Consider the following 14,760-nt stretch of genomic DNA (forward strand, 5'->3'; position numbering starts at 1 on the left):
CATCACTCAGTTCCCCACTGCTAGCTGGCTCGTACTCATTAGATCATTCAGAATGAGCCAGGGCAGTCCCTTTATTCTCCTCTGATGTCCCTTCGATAGAAACTGAGCTCTGCACTGTGAAGGCAAGGAAATTGTTTCCTCCTTCCTCTCTAGTATCACTCCCTGATTCACTTTCATCATCACTGAGAGTGGTGGTGTAGTTCTTTTGTTGACGTCTCAGATAATTTGGGCACTCAGCTTGGATGTGACCGAAACCTTCGCACTCTCGACATTGAATTCATTTTCCCTTGGACCCATAGGATGCTCCCTTGTCTTCTCTTCCTTTCTTGTTAAAACTTTCAGGTTTACAGCCTTGGAAGGTCTTCTCACGGTTAGGTCCGGAGGTAGATTGAGCGGGGAAATTTTGAGATCTCTTCTCAAACCTCTTCATCAGCTTCCCATAGTTCTTGACCATCAAGGCTAGAGATTCATCGTAGCATTCTGTGGGCCCATACAGCTTAGGGGACATGTGCTCAGTGGAAGTAGTCTTGAGAGCAAGACGCATGGTTTTCTTCTCAGAGGAGTCAGTGAAGGACATCTCATAAGTGAGAAGGGACCCAATTAGCTCATCCACCTTCATCATTGAGGTGTCGTGAACTTCATCAATAGTGGTCACTTTAATCTTGAATCTTTCAGGCAAAGACCTCAAGATTTTCTTTACCAGTTTAGCATCTGACATAGGTTCTCCAAGAGAGTGAGACTAATTTGATAAGTCTATGACTCTAACGTAGAACTCAGTGATAGTTTCTTCCTCGAGCATCTTCATGTTCTCGAACTTGGTGGTGACAAGTTGGAGTCGAGAGTTCTTGACCTTGTCTGTGCCCTCATACGTAGTTTCCAAAATACCCCAAGCTTCTTTAGCACTTTCACAAGTATTGATCAGCCTGAAAACATTCATGTCAACACCATTGTAGATGGCATTGAGAGCTTTGGAGTTGGACAAAGCCACTTCGTCTTCAGTTGGGCTCCAATCAATCTCAGCCTTTTTCATTGTGGTAACACCATCGGCCAAGAGTCGTTTTGGGGCTTCCCAACCTGTAATGACAGACTTCCATGTTTTATGATCAATAGACCTAATGAAGGCTCCCATCTTGGCTCTCCAATATGCGTAGTTCTGCCCATCAAGAAGAGGCGCCCGAGAGATAGACCCCCCTTATCTGAAAGTGTCCATCTCGAGCAACACCAGTTGGATCTGCAAGAACCTCACCCAGTAACGTAGGGTGCCCGCTCTGATACCACTTGAAAGTCCAGATCCACTGTTTTATCAAACTGAGAGATGTTGTAACGAGATTAAGAACACCTGTAAACACAACACAACAAGAAACAAAAGACACCGCGAATGATAACCCAGTTCGGCATCAACTGCCTGCTCTGGGAGGATGTGAATCCCGGTGAAAAGAGTAACTTCACTAAACGAAAGTATGAGTACACAAGGAATACAATGAATGATAACCTTCCACTATTCCTACCTCCAATACTAACTTAGCTTGTTACTAATCTAGGCTCCCCCTAGATTTGAGCTCCCCTCACTTTTCACTTTTACAATCACTCGGTGTGTCAAAGAACCTCACTCAGTACATACAAGCAGGAGGTCTAATTTTCTTGCTGGAGAACATTCACCTCAAAACCAAAGACAAAAACTCTCTTCTTCAAAGGTGTTTTATGGCGTAAGCATGGGTAACCCTACCAAGGGTTTTTGCTATGTCTTTTATAAGAAACAGACCAAGAGAATGCCCTATGATCTAAAACAATGCCAGATGGCACGCATCTATTGATAACAGTAAAAAGCTGTCAGCGGCGCCACAACAAGAGCTGACACAGCTTGACCAGAAATATGTTCTTCGAGATGCTTGAAACAACATGAGAGACAAAATAAGTGGGTGAACCAAACAACCAATTTCCTTGTAACAACAAAAACCAAAAAATGAGGTTTGATTTTAGCCATATATTTCTAGAACGCTCAATTAACAAATTGCGCATAAAACCTTACACCGTATTTTATACAACACAAAACAGGGCACAATTGTATGAACAAAATGAAAAGCAACAACATTATTATACTATTATAATTACAAAAAGTAATAAAGTAGTAAAAATCATACGATCCATGATCAAGTGTTTGCCTCCGCGACCACGAGGGGAGACGGAGGCACAATGGTGGATGCGAGGCTCTCTGCGGCGCCAAGCTGATCAGTACTCATCGTCTTCAGCTTCTTCTTCTTCTTCTTCTCTATCTCATGGTCTTCTCCGACGAATTCCTTGATGCGTTGGAGCGCGACTCCGACGGTGTCATCGTCCATGTTGGCAAAGCAGATCCTGAACCACCCTGGCTCCGGGCAATAGAACGACGATCCCGGCGACACATTCAGCCTTACATCATCCAACACCACTCTCCACAGACCCATCTCGCCGTCGAACGTCTGCTCCGGCAGAAGTTGCCGGAGGTCCACCCACAAGAACAGCCCGGAATTTCCACGCAAGCAACCCACCCCGAGCCCGGCGAGCCCGTTGTCGAAGCGCTGCCGCCGTGCCGCCAGCCTCCGGGAACTCTCCGCCAGAAACGCTGCCACGAAGGGGTCGTCGCCGAGCATGTTGGCAACGAGGCGCTGGGTCTGGGACGAGACGAGGCCGAAGCTCGACATCCTCCGCGCGGCCGCGACCACCGCGTCGTTGTAGGAGTACACGATTCCGACCCTCAGCCCCGGGAGACCCAAGTCCTTCGATAAGCTGTAAACGATGTGTATGAGGTTCTTGTCCACGCAGTTCTCTTCCCCGGAGACCACCTCGGCCACGGTGATGAACGCGGGCGAGTCAAACACCGTGGCCGCGTAGATCTCGTCGCAAACCAGGTGGATCCTCTTGTCGTCCACGAAGTGGACTAGGGTTTCTAGAGTTTGTCTGTCCAGAGTGGTTCCAAGAGGGTTCGATGGGTTTGTTATGATCAGTCCCCGAATGTTGATGTTATGATTTTTGGCGTCCTTGTAGGCTCTTTCTAGGGCTTTTCTGGTTAACAGAAAGTTGTTTGAGCTTTCGCACGGGACTGTGACTATCTTCACCCCGGTTCGCCAACACAAGTCTCGTACGAATCTGCATGTGCATGAACTTTCAATATTCATAATCTAATGGCGTTGTAAATAGTATATATAATTGATGTGAAAACATGCACGAAGTCAGATATAAAACAGAGGACCTGATGTATTCAAGCTTAAAGTATCGGTATATGAATCACCTATGAATAATTGGTTTGGCTTATAATTTAATTTCGATGATGTAGCTAAAAATAGACTCATTAAGAATGTCTAACTAATTAAAATAAAATTTTAATTAATTTAATTTATTCGGATTTTTTTAATAAAATAACACCTGGCAAACAATTTTTTTACTATTATTATATGTATATATATATATATATATTAAAAGTGACTTTTTTTGGAAGGGGCCTTGTCCAATGGCTCAATTGCCCTCCCCTTTACTCGGCACCCTTAAAAACGGGCAATTTAAAACAAAAAAAGCTTGGATGAAGTGACTAGCAAATGGAGTGATGAATATATTTAATATATTTTAATATAATTAATTAATAATTTAATAAATCGCAAACGTACCCTGGATAATAAGGCGCGGGAACGAGGAAAGCATCGCCGGGGTTAGCTAGGCAGAACATGAGTATCTCATTTGCTCCGGTGGCTCCCCCACCCATCACGATGCGGTCTGGATCAAATTTCACCCTTCCACCTCTCACCATGGACATGAATTTTGCAATTGCCTATAAGCACATACATATGTCTAATTGAAAAATTATACAAGATAATTTTTTGAAATTAATTGATTAGTAAAATAACTAAAATAACTGAGATAAATTGCCTCAACTATTATCATTTGATAAGTTTTTTTTTTAATTTTTCACCAAAAACTTAATTTGACTAAAAATACTACTAAGTCACTTGTATAAATAAATTTTACCTTCAACAATTTATGTCAATTGTTGACATAAATGTCAATGATAGATGTCGATTATTGACATAGAGAACCCAAATCTCGCAGATGTCAACAATAGATGTCAATTGCTGACATATTTGTCAACAATAGATGTCAACTGTTGACATCATGTTAAAGGTAAAATTGTATTTTGTACAAGCGGTTTATTAGTATTTTTGATCAAATTAAGCTTTTAGTGGAAAATTGAAAAAATTTATCAAACGGTGATAGTTGAGATAAATTTTCAATAACTGAAGTATGTTGTCAATTTGTTTTATTATCACTAAATTTTTTGACGATTTATAAAATAATTTATCGCTTTCAAAAATTTAATTATTTTGTAAAAAAAATATTAAAACTTGATACTTGCACATTTTGGCTATATCATTAATTATAGATAATTTTTTAAAAATTCATTAATTTAAATCGACTATTTAACATATAACACATATGTAATATTCAATCAACCCATTGTATAGTTAAAAAAAAAATATAATTAAACATAATAATTTATAATGCTAGCTCAATTAAAATATGAGGATTCTTATCAACGAAAATATTAATGATGGTTGATTAAAAAAATGAGACACATGAGAGGTAGGTTTTCACCAAATAATACTCTCACCAGAGGTTCGTGTGAGTATCAAATAGTGGGTTGGATCTTGGTTTTTTTTTTTTTTTATAAGTGAAAATGAATAAGAGATTTATTCAAGAAAAAGTTATATAAAATAGTTTAAATCATTTGGAAAGTAGTCAAAGGATAAACAAGATGATTCAAAGAAAATAAAATTAATTTATGTTCGGCGCCAACAATCATTCAAAACTGTATGTAAAATTTTATTAATGTTATATAGCAAACTATTATACGTAAGATAAATTACTTAAAATAGTCAAATAACTACCAACACTTAATATTATAAATTACGTACTTCTCTAAACTGAGGGAGTCCGAGATAGTCTTGAAATATGGCGGTGTCCTTGAAGTCGTTCACTCCATCAGGGGTGCATATAGAGGCACTTGAATTCTTCTTTATCCATTCTTCGATCAAGTCGAAGCAAAGCTGATTCTCAGCGAGACCCATTTGGATAACACCATTGGGGTTGGTACAAGCTTGATACGGGTCACGTTTATAGGCCTTCCAACCATCGAAGTACGGCGTGTTCTCACCATGACCGTCGTTTCTCGCTATATCTGAAATTATCGCTTCACCAATTCCCAATGGTCTCATCGTTAGTTATACATGCATGCACTCAGATGTATATATCTATGTATGTGTTATTGAACGCAAGGGAATGTGAGGTGTATTTATTTATATAGTCCACCGTGCATGCATATATATCTAATACGTACAACCAGGCCAGCCAGGTTTGGAAATGTGTCAGCGTGCATGGAAGAGGAAAAGTATGTTTCAAACTTAAAATGCTATAAAAAAAACCGACACTAACAAATTTCTGAAATCTTAATATTGGGAGAAAATAAGTAGTAGCGTGCGTGTCATCTGAGAGAATCGCAACCTCAAATTCCTGATCCCACGCGTGGAGGTAAACTTGATTCATATATAATTTTATATAAAAATTATTTTTCATCCGATGATAATTACTATTTTTTTTATGGAAACCCGATGATGATATCCAATGAACAAATTTTGCAAAGAATGCATACAAGAAAAAGGGAAAAAACCAAAGAAATATAAGCTCCCCTTGCCTTGGAGTTGGATAACTATAAAGTGATGGAATCACATACCGCTAGAGTTTGAAATATAAGAAACGTATCGGTTACTATTTTCAGAAAGCAATAAACACCACCACCTCGATCTAGTTTTTACGAGGCAGCTGACCCGCTCGTTGCGGCGGGTTAAATTCTAGTCTGAGAATTTTTCTTTACAGTTTAATAGGTAGTAGAATAAACTCGGACATTATCCCATAGCGTGATTTTTTAAGGTAAAAAAAAAAACGTTTATGACAAAGTATATTACAAAAGTGTAGTAGTTTTTACGTCTGTCCACACACACATAAATATACATGTGTTCTATGTTGTATTAAAAAAAAGTAGCAAAATGCTCCATTCTATTGGGATGTCTTATTGATCTGTCAAAAAAAAAAATAGCATTCATTCCATAACATATTCAAACTCAAATATGATACAATGTCGAAGAGTTGCACTGTATGTAAGGAAATTCTTGGTTTTTTCCCGGTATGTTAATTGGTGGCAGAATAAGAACTTATCCAAAAAAAAAAAACATTAATTGCAAAATTATTAGAATTTGTTCCCATGTCAAGCATCTAAAGTATGTTCAAATATTACGTAGGAGGTCAGAGTTTATGATATTACAAGAGTGCAATTTTTGTAAAATTTTGTGGGATTAAAAACCAGTAAGAATCAAGTATTTAATAGCAATCTGAACTAAGACAAACACTTACACAAATAAATCTAACTTTCTATATTTTTGTAATACTCTTGGAAGAAAAATTAAAGAAACAAATATTACGACTATAAATTAATCAGCTATTGGAAATTGTCAACGCTAAGAAAAAATATTCAACTACGGAAGAGCTTACATATTACAGATTCAGGGCGGCAAAAAATTTAGACTACGTCTGTACGTAGTTCAGAAATCTAATAAACTAAGACGTTGTGTTTGCTTCCTCATATCTTAATTATGTCTTTACGCCCTTGTTTTCCAAAAAAGAGTAATTCACGTGACAAAAAATTACCGCTTCTTCCTTTTTGGGTCTTCCTCGGCTTCACTATAAGTCAAAGGAATAATGTATTAAAGCTAAACCGAGTAACCGACTACAGCTAGAAGAAAAATTGAAAGAAAAAAAATAATGGGGTCCAGTTTGAAAGGAAACAATTCATCAACGAAACGGGGAAAAAAAATCCGATACCTTTTAATTTTTATATGTGAGCAATTTTGACTTATGAGATATGAACTGCATTAATTTACATTAGGCCATCGATCACACTTTTTCTGACTTTATTATTTAGTAAACAGTGATTTTTCTCTAATCGAATTTTATTTCCCACTCTATTTTCACTCTATTTTTATCCTCTTTATCTCTTATTTATATACTTGTACCCCTATATTTTTATTATTATTACTAATTATAACTTAGAAGAATTATGATAATGAGTAAAATATTACTCTATAAATTAATTATAATTATAAATATAAATACACATAAATTTTATTTAATAAAAATTACAATACAAAAAATAATATACAACACAACACAATTAAAATAAAATAAATTACAACAAACTCAATTAAAATAAAGTAAAACAAACTACAACACAACAAATAAAAGTAACTTTAACACAAACAATTATGACTCGGAATTAGAATACTCTTCCCATAAGTGCTCAATCAATGCATTTCGAAGTGCGATGTGTGCATATTTATCTCTTATTTGTCTATAACGAGTAACGAATTGCTCAAATCGTGTGCCATCATCCACCACCATTTCAACATTCCCTGGTGGTGTTTCTCTCGCAACTCCTATTGGAGCACTAAGATCTCGATCATCTTCAATTATCATGTTATGCATAATTATGCATGCAGCCATTATATCTTGTAAGACGTCTTTTCTCCAAAATCTTGTCGGTCACGCAACAATTTCAAATCGTTGTTGGAGAACCCCGAAGGCATGTTCTACGTCTTTTCTACACGCTTCTTGCTTCATTGCAAATTTTTTTTTTTTGTGGCCACGCGGCTCTCGGATAGTTTGCACAATGGTTGACCATTTTGGATATATACTATCAGCCAAATAGTAACCCATATTATACTATATCCCTTGTATGACATAATGAGCAGGAGGAGCGATACCTTGAGTGAGATTGGAAAATAAATGAGAAGAATCTAGCACATTGATATCATTGTTGCTCCCTGCCATGCCAAAATAAGCATGTCATATCCAAAGATCATAATCTGCTACAGCGTCAAGAATAATAGTAGCACTACTACAAAACCAGGATTCTACAACGCTTAAAAACAGTTGTAGAATCCTGCGTTGTAGAAGCTTCTACAACGCTTAAAATAATCCGTTGTAGAATCCAACAGCTTTCTACAACGCTTAATTATCTGTTGTAGAAACTAAGATTCTACAACGGATTTTTAAGCGTTGTAGAAGCTTCTACAACGGTTAGAATCCATTGTGTAATTTTTAAAAAATTTCAAACATCTCGCCGCGGCGAAGTATATTTCTCGCCGCGGCGACATATTCTACAACGGATTTTTAATCCGTTGTAGAATCACTTCGCCGCGGCGAGAAATATACGTCGCCGCGGCGAGGTACGTTCCGAGCCGCGGCAACAACATTCTACAACGGATTGTCAAGCGTTGTAGAATAATCTCGCCGCGGCTAAGATTACACTTCGCCGCGGCGACGTCAAATCTTAGCCGCGGCGAGATTATTCTACAACGGATAATTATGCGCTGTAGGAAGGCGATGAATTTTTTTTTAAAACTCGCCGCGGCGAAGAAAAAATCTCGCCGCGGCGAGACTAAGATTTCTAATTTGCCTGCTCTCGGTATCTTTTCTCGCCGCGGCGAATAATATTTCCCGCCGCGGCGAGAAGTATAGTTCGCCGCGGCGAGAATCATTTATTTTCAATCCAAAATCTGTTTTTACACGATACTAGCACCTGAAAATAATCTTCAATACAAAAAAATATCTAATATATACATTCATCTTCAAATATCCTCATCTTCAAAACATTCAAAATCTAATATATACATCTACAACCAATCCATAATTCAATAAAAAAACTAGCTAATCATCACAGTTAATAAATGTTTGTACAGAACTTACCCATTCTTCCCTAACTCTCTCTAAATCCTCCTTTGTATAGGATTTCTTATTTTCTAAATTTCCTACACCTCCTACGACTATATCACGCATATAAGAAATGACAAAATACCCGCATTCCGTGTTTCCCGTTTGTCTCGGAGCGTCCCAAGCCTTGATGTACGTTGATTGCCCGTTACTATGGGCGTTTTGATGCTCGAGCTTGAAATCAACAAGGACCCTATATAACACGGAGATTATAAGAGAAAAAACATCTAGAACGATTTATAATAAAAATGATTTAAGAAATCAAAATATTACCTTTTTATCAATCGATTTAAATCGATTGGGATTTTATTTCTCAACGGGTCAAAGAACATAGCGCTATTTCTCCAAAGGTCGAGGACAACGAGCATCCAATGTGTACCTTTGTTATACGGCATCAAAACTAATTCACCAAATTTGCAATCTCGTACCACGTTTCCAACGTCCTTGACTCGTTTTGACAAATAAGCCTCCTCATCGTCATTTTCGATATACGAACTTAAGCTCGGATTTATAAAACAATAATTTCGAGTCTTCTTCGCCTTTTCTAGCCTCGAGCGTAGATAGCTATGACAAACAAATATTTAGTTGATCAAAACACTAAATATTGAATATTGATATTAAAAAACGCATATAAAGAAAACTCTTACTCCATATAAACCGTTATGCTCCCCGCGCCAATTTCCAAGTATTGCAAAAAATCGGAAATGTCTTCAAATGACACCGGAATCGGGATAGCCGCGAGACTTGGACTAACATTGACCATAATCACATCCCCTTCCGGTAACATTACTTTGTTGGCATGTTGAGCGAGCAATCGATACTTGGGATTAATCACCTTGTACGGAATCTTCTTAGCATCATCGATCCTAGCTTCACTCTCAAAACCGAGCTTTGAGAGTTGTTTGACAACCGGACCGCGACTCTCTATTCCCGTGTCCATTTCCATGAGTCTCTTCGGCCACGAGACAAACCCGCCTATAGCATCTTCAATGGTTTGAGCTTCTTCGGTGGGAATTGGCAATTTTGCTTTTTTAATCAAAACCCCCAAAACGGCCACGCGTAAATTTCCTTCCTCCAAAGGTGAGAAATGAACTACGCCTCCATTCATGTACGCTCGCCCATTTGCAACATGAATTGTGCCTCCGAACTCGGTGTCATCAATGAAAAGAAGACACTCGACGCTTTCATCCGAACTCGGTGTCACCGGCGTGGTTGGATTCAAAGAGCAACTAGCACGAACACTATTGGATTTTTCCACAACAATAGGATCGATCTTCGGACGATCATCAACAATGATAGGATCGATCTTCGGACGATCATCAACATCGTCGTGTTCTAAGCGAATCAAGAATTTTATCAATAACTTAATACCAAAACATTTATCTTTAATAAATAGATAAAAAAAAAATTAAACATACCTAAAGAGACCGCTTCATTGACATGTTCTTCAACATTTGCCATCTCTTTATCATCAACAACCTTCGCGTTGAGATTCCCTTCCACTTGCTCGACACTAGGCGACTCGACATTAATGCTACCATTTCCACCGAAGGCCTTCATCACCAAAGACTTTAACTCGCTCATTTCCCGACGCATCTTCATTACTTCTTCGTTGGGCGTTGGAGGAACAAAGTACTTAAAACGCGACGTGTGTTTGGATTGACCGCAAACTCGTGACGTTCCCAAAGCTTCTTGCAAAACACTCTTTCCCGATTCCGGCAACCATGTCCCTTGCGATGCTTGTTGTGATAACGTTTTTCTACACATAAAATTATTTGAAAATAAAATTACAAGGTTAATTGTTATAACAAAGGTAAAGAACTTACGATTTTTTCTCCCATCAATTTGTCTTTCTCATCCTTGTAGTTATCTACGTCTTTCATTCGCGAGTCAATCCAAAGTTCCTCTTTCGTAGGCCATTCCCCCGTTTCGTCATGCTAGTAAGAAGTAATTATATAATAAATTAAAAAATAATTGCAACATTTGAAATAACTAAAAGAAAAAAATGAATCTAACATTTTCTTGATCAAGCTTTCGATATCCATTTCGGCCCGTTCGAGATTTGTACACACTTTTTCCGATATTTGATTTCCCATGTTCCGATGTTTGTTTGAACATTTCGGTTCGTCTATACTCAACAAATGCTATCCAATCTTCTTCGGTGATACTTGTATAGTATTTCAAAATACAAGCCGGTCTCTTTAAGGCGATTGGTTCGTTGATTATGTCTTTGAGTAGATCGTTGTATATCTCATGACGAAATAACCTTGCGGCTTCTCCATTTGATCCTACATAAATTTTATAATTAGTTAAATATATCAATGCAAAAATAAATTCAAGACTAATAAAATTAGAAAATGATAAAATAAAATAAAAAACGTAATTACCATAAAGCTAATCACGAGGGCAAACTAATGCCTCGACCGTACTAGGAATAAGTCAGCTATGATATGCATCCAAATAAAGTTCAAATTGGGTTTTTGGTTGAGAACATGTAAATTCCGAGGGAGACATATCATCAAACTCCTACATTAAATATTTAAAATAATTCAAGATAAGTTCCAAAGAAAGTTTATATGTAACTAAGTTTAAAACTAAAATAAAATAAAATAAAAATTATATTTCACATACCTTGAAGATTTCATCTATTGGTTCCCGTTGATCGTTATCCTTTCTTGAACTTTTATCGGCAAGTGGTGGTGGTGAATACTTCTTTGATATCTCACAATACTCTTCAAAGATAGAGAACATTTTCCTTTTCACTTGCATGAACTCCAAAGAATCATTTCCATGAAGCTTTCTATAACTATAATCAACAAATTGGAGCTTGTATCGGGGATCTAAGACACATAAGTTCAACACAGCTTTCACAATCTATTTATAGCCTATAAAAAAACACCAAAAACAACAGAAGTTCAACACAGATTCAATCAATTCCATAAGTGACAGATATAACAAACAAAATGATACATATTCATTGATTCAATTCCAATCACATAAACAGTCACACGGAATCAGTTCAAAACAATCATAAACCGTGTTCTAAATTCAAATTAAAAATCACCAATAACAAGATTTAAATTCGGAATTCTAAAATCGCAAGGGGAACAACCACAAAGAGTGTTCAAAATTCATATTCAAACAATCACAAAGAGATTTCTAAAACCGGATTCAAACAACCACAACAACGAGCGTTCTAAAATCAAATTTACCTTGTGATCGAGAGAATAAATGAGGCAACGAACAACGACTACGGATCTGGCGAAGAATGACGTAGAAAACGAAGAAGAACCTGTCTCTGGCGACTAACAACTCCGGCGATAATGTGTAGCACGTCCACTCGCGTGCAGCTCCGTCGAAACTCCACTCGCGCGCAGCTCCGGCGAAACTCCACTCGCGCTCCGCTCTGGCGAAACTCCACTCGCGCTCCGCTCCGGCGAACCTCCACTCGCGCTCAGCTCCGACGAACCTCCACTTGCGCTCAGCTCCGGCAACCTCCAATCTCAACCTTCTCTCTCAATTTCTCTCTGTTACCAATCTCTGGTTTTTTATTATTATTAAAGTCTCTCTGAGACAAAGTAAGTCTTAGAAGATAAGGATGAAGACATGGACTTTAAGCAGTGAGACCTGTATCTCGGTGATATTGAGCTTTCTCTTAGACTATTTATATATATATTACTTTACGATTAATCTTTCCCTTTTAAAGTATGTTGCAACGTGTACAATGAAATGAATTTTAATGACAATTACTTTTAAATTTTAATGACTTTTAATGACAAGTTGCCCAGACCTAATTGTTTAATTTTTTTTTTCAAACAAAAAATTAGTCAAATATCAATTGAAAAAGAGAGGGAAAGTAAGAGAGGTAAAACAAAATAAAAATATTAGATTGAAATTTCATTGGAAAAAAGGAGGGAATGTTATGGAGGGATATAATATCTTAATATTAATATAAAAATTCATAGTTACATGAAATAACAATAAAAGTTTATAATTATATGAAATAATAATAGTTTGTTAATTACATACAAAAATATCATTGGTAATGTAAAGTGAATTAATAAATTTTCTAGGATAATTTGAATTCTGAATTGTGATTGTTCGATATTTAATTGAATTAAATATTGAACAATCAAATAAAATTGAATATGTAACATTATTATGAGACTATTGTTAGTGTATATGTGAATTGTGAATTATGATTGTTCAATATGAATTTAATCGAAAACAAATAAAATTGAATATGATATGTTATTGTGAGACTATTGTCTGCGATTGTTCAATATGAATTGAAATAAAATAAAAGTGAATATGATATGTTATTATGAAACTATGTGAAATTGTGATTGTTCTATATGAATTTAATTGAAATCTAATACAATTGAATATGATACGTTAATATTAGACTATTGATATTGTGATTGTGAATTGTGAATTGTGATTGTTCGATATGAATTGAATGGAAATAAAATAAAATTGAATATGATATGTTGTTATGTGACTATTGTTATTGTGATTGTGAATTATGGATGTTCGATATGAATTGAATTGAAATTAAATAAAATTGAATATGATACATTATTATTAGACTATTGATATTGGGATTGTGAATTGTAATTGTTCGATATAAATTTAATTCAATTGAAATCAAATAAAATTGAATACGATACGTTATTATGAGAGTATTGTTATTGTGATTGTGAATTGTGGTTGTTCGATATGAATTGAATTGAAATCAAATAAAATTGAATACAAAACGTTATTATGAGATTATTGTTATTGTGTATGTGAATTGAATTGAATTAAAATCACATAAAATTGAATATGATACGTTATTATGAGATGATAGTTATTGTGATTGTAAATTGTAATTTTTCGATATGAATTGAATTGAAATAAAATAAAATTGAATGTGATACGGTATTATGAGACTACAGTTATTGTGACTGTCAATTTCAAATTGTGATTTTTCAATATGAATTTAATTGAAATCCAATAAAATTGAATATGATATGTTATTATGAGATGATAGTTATTGTGATTGGGAATGAAAATTGTTCGATATGAATTGAAATCAAACAAAATTGAATATGATACGTTATCATGAGACTATAGTAATTGTGATTGTTCGAAATGAATTGGGATTCTTATTGCTCTCGTTAAATCGATTGGTATACCATTGACTATATGTTATCATACGTGAATTGATATTTATACGAATATACTTTATTTATTACATCATGTTTTCTAATATCTAATTATAATTTTATGTTTATAGTTATAAATTTATAATTTTACATCTATAATATTAATCGTATTTAAATGGATCGTAATCGTGCTATTACTCGTAATCGTGTTAATTGGATCATATTCGTGCGGGTCGTAATCGTGTTTTGTGTCGACCATTTAATAATCGTGTTAATCGGCTTTTTATCGTGTTACCGTAATCGTGCCGTTTTGAACCATTATTTAATCGTGTTAGCGTGTTCGATCCAATTAAGAACCGACCCATTTATTGAGATCCAAATCCTCTTTAAATCGTGTCATAACCGTTTCGTGTTTCGTGTCCGGACCAAATTGCCACCCCTAGGCAATACGGCGTGATTTCGGTAATAAATGTTGAATTGCAAAGGGTGCAAGACTGTGTAGGGTTCGAGAATCAATGGGGTTGATGTGATTACATATAAATTCAAAATCGGTGGATAAAAATTGTGTTGTTTTTTGCTTGCCTGATAGCAAAGAGAATTTGGGTTTCTAGTTGGGCTCTCTTTCTAGTTTTGGTCATCGTTTGTGGGGTAAAATTGTGTGGGGGTGATATGTGTATGACTATGTATTAATGGGAGATAATTATGTTTGTCATCTATTTTGGTCTTTTTTATAATCATATTTATTTTACCAAACGTTAAATAT

The 14,760-nt window shown here is 35.9% G+C and overlaps 2 protein-coding genes across 2 annotated transcripts; both read right to left on the reverse strand.

Moving 5' to 3' along the window:
* Positions 1 to 739: 739 nt before the first annotated feature.
* Positions 740 to 1,129, reverse strand: LOC149380803 (uncharacterized). Its single transcript, XM_089601208.1, has one exon. It carries the CDS (start codon positions 1,127 to 1,129, stop codon positions 740 to 742), a length of 390 nt encoding a protein of 129 aa, XP_089457334.1.
* A 1,021-nt stretch (positions 1,130 to 2,150) lies between these two features.
* LOC149380804 (1-aminocyclopropane-1-carboxylate synthase-like) lies at positions 2,151 to 5,228 on the reverse strand. The gene is made up of 3 exons (XM_089601209.1): positions 4,944 to 5,228; positions 3,642 to 3,802; positions 2,151 to 3,126 (listed from the first exon to the last, which is right to left on the reverse strand). The coding sequence occupies exons 1-3, from the start codon at positions 5,094 to 5,096 to the stop codon at positions 2,151 to 2,153; spliced, it is 1,290 nt and encodes a 429-aa protein (XP_089457335.1). The 5' UTR covers positions 5,097 to 5,228.
* Between the last annotated feature and the right edge of the window lie 9,532 nt (positions 5,229 to 14,760).

This window comes from Urtica dioica, chromosome 11 (assembly GCF_054948205.1).
Source record: "Urtica dioica subsp. dioica isolate 48M chromosome 11, U.dioica_male_clone48M_v1_H2, whole genome shotgun sequence".
Taxonomy (NCBI): Eukaryota; Viridiplantae; Streptophyta; class Magnoliopsida; order Rosales; family Urticaceae; genus Urtica; species Urtica dioica.

What these genes read in the sequence shown, in the direction of transcription:
- LOC149380803 (XM_089601208.1), bottom strand. Translation starts at nt 1,129, where the DNA reads ATGGGAGCCTTCATTAGGTCTATTGATCATAAAACATGGAAGTCTGTC.
- LOC149380804 (XM_089601209.1), bottom strand. Translation starts at nt 5,096, where the DNA reads ATGGGTCTCGCTGAGAATCAGCTTTGCTTCGACTTGATCGAAGAATGG. An exon ending in GACTCCCTCAGTTTAGAGAA is followed by an intron (nt 3,803 to 4,943) that starts GTACGTAATTTA and finishes ATGTGCTTATAG; the next exon opens with GCAATTGCAAAATTCATGTC. An exon ending in CCCGCGCCTTATTATCCAGG is followed by an intron (nt 3,127 to 3,641) that starts GTACGTTTGCGA and finishes ATGCACATGCAG; the next exon opens with ATTCGTACGAGACTTGTGTT.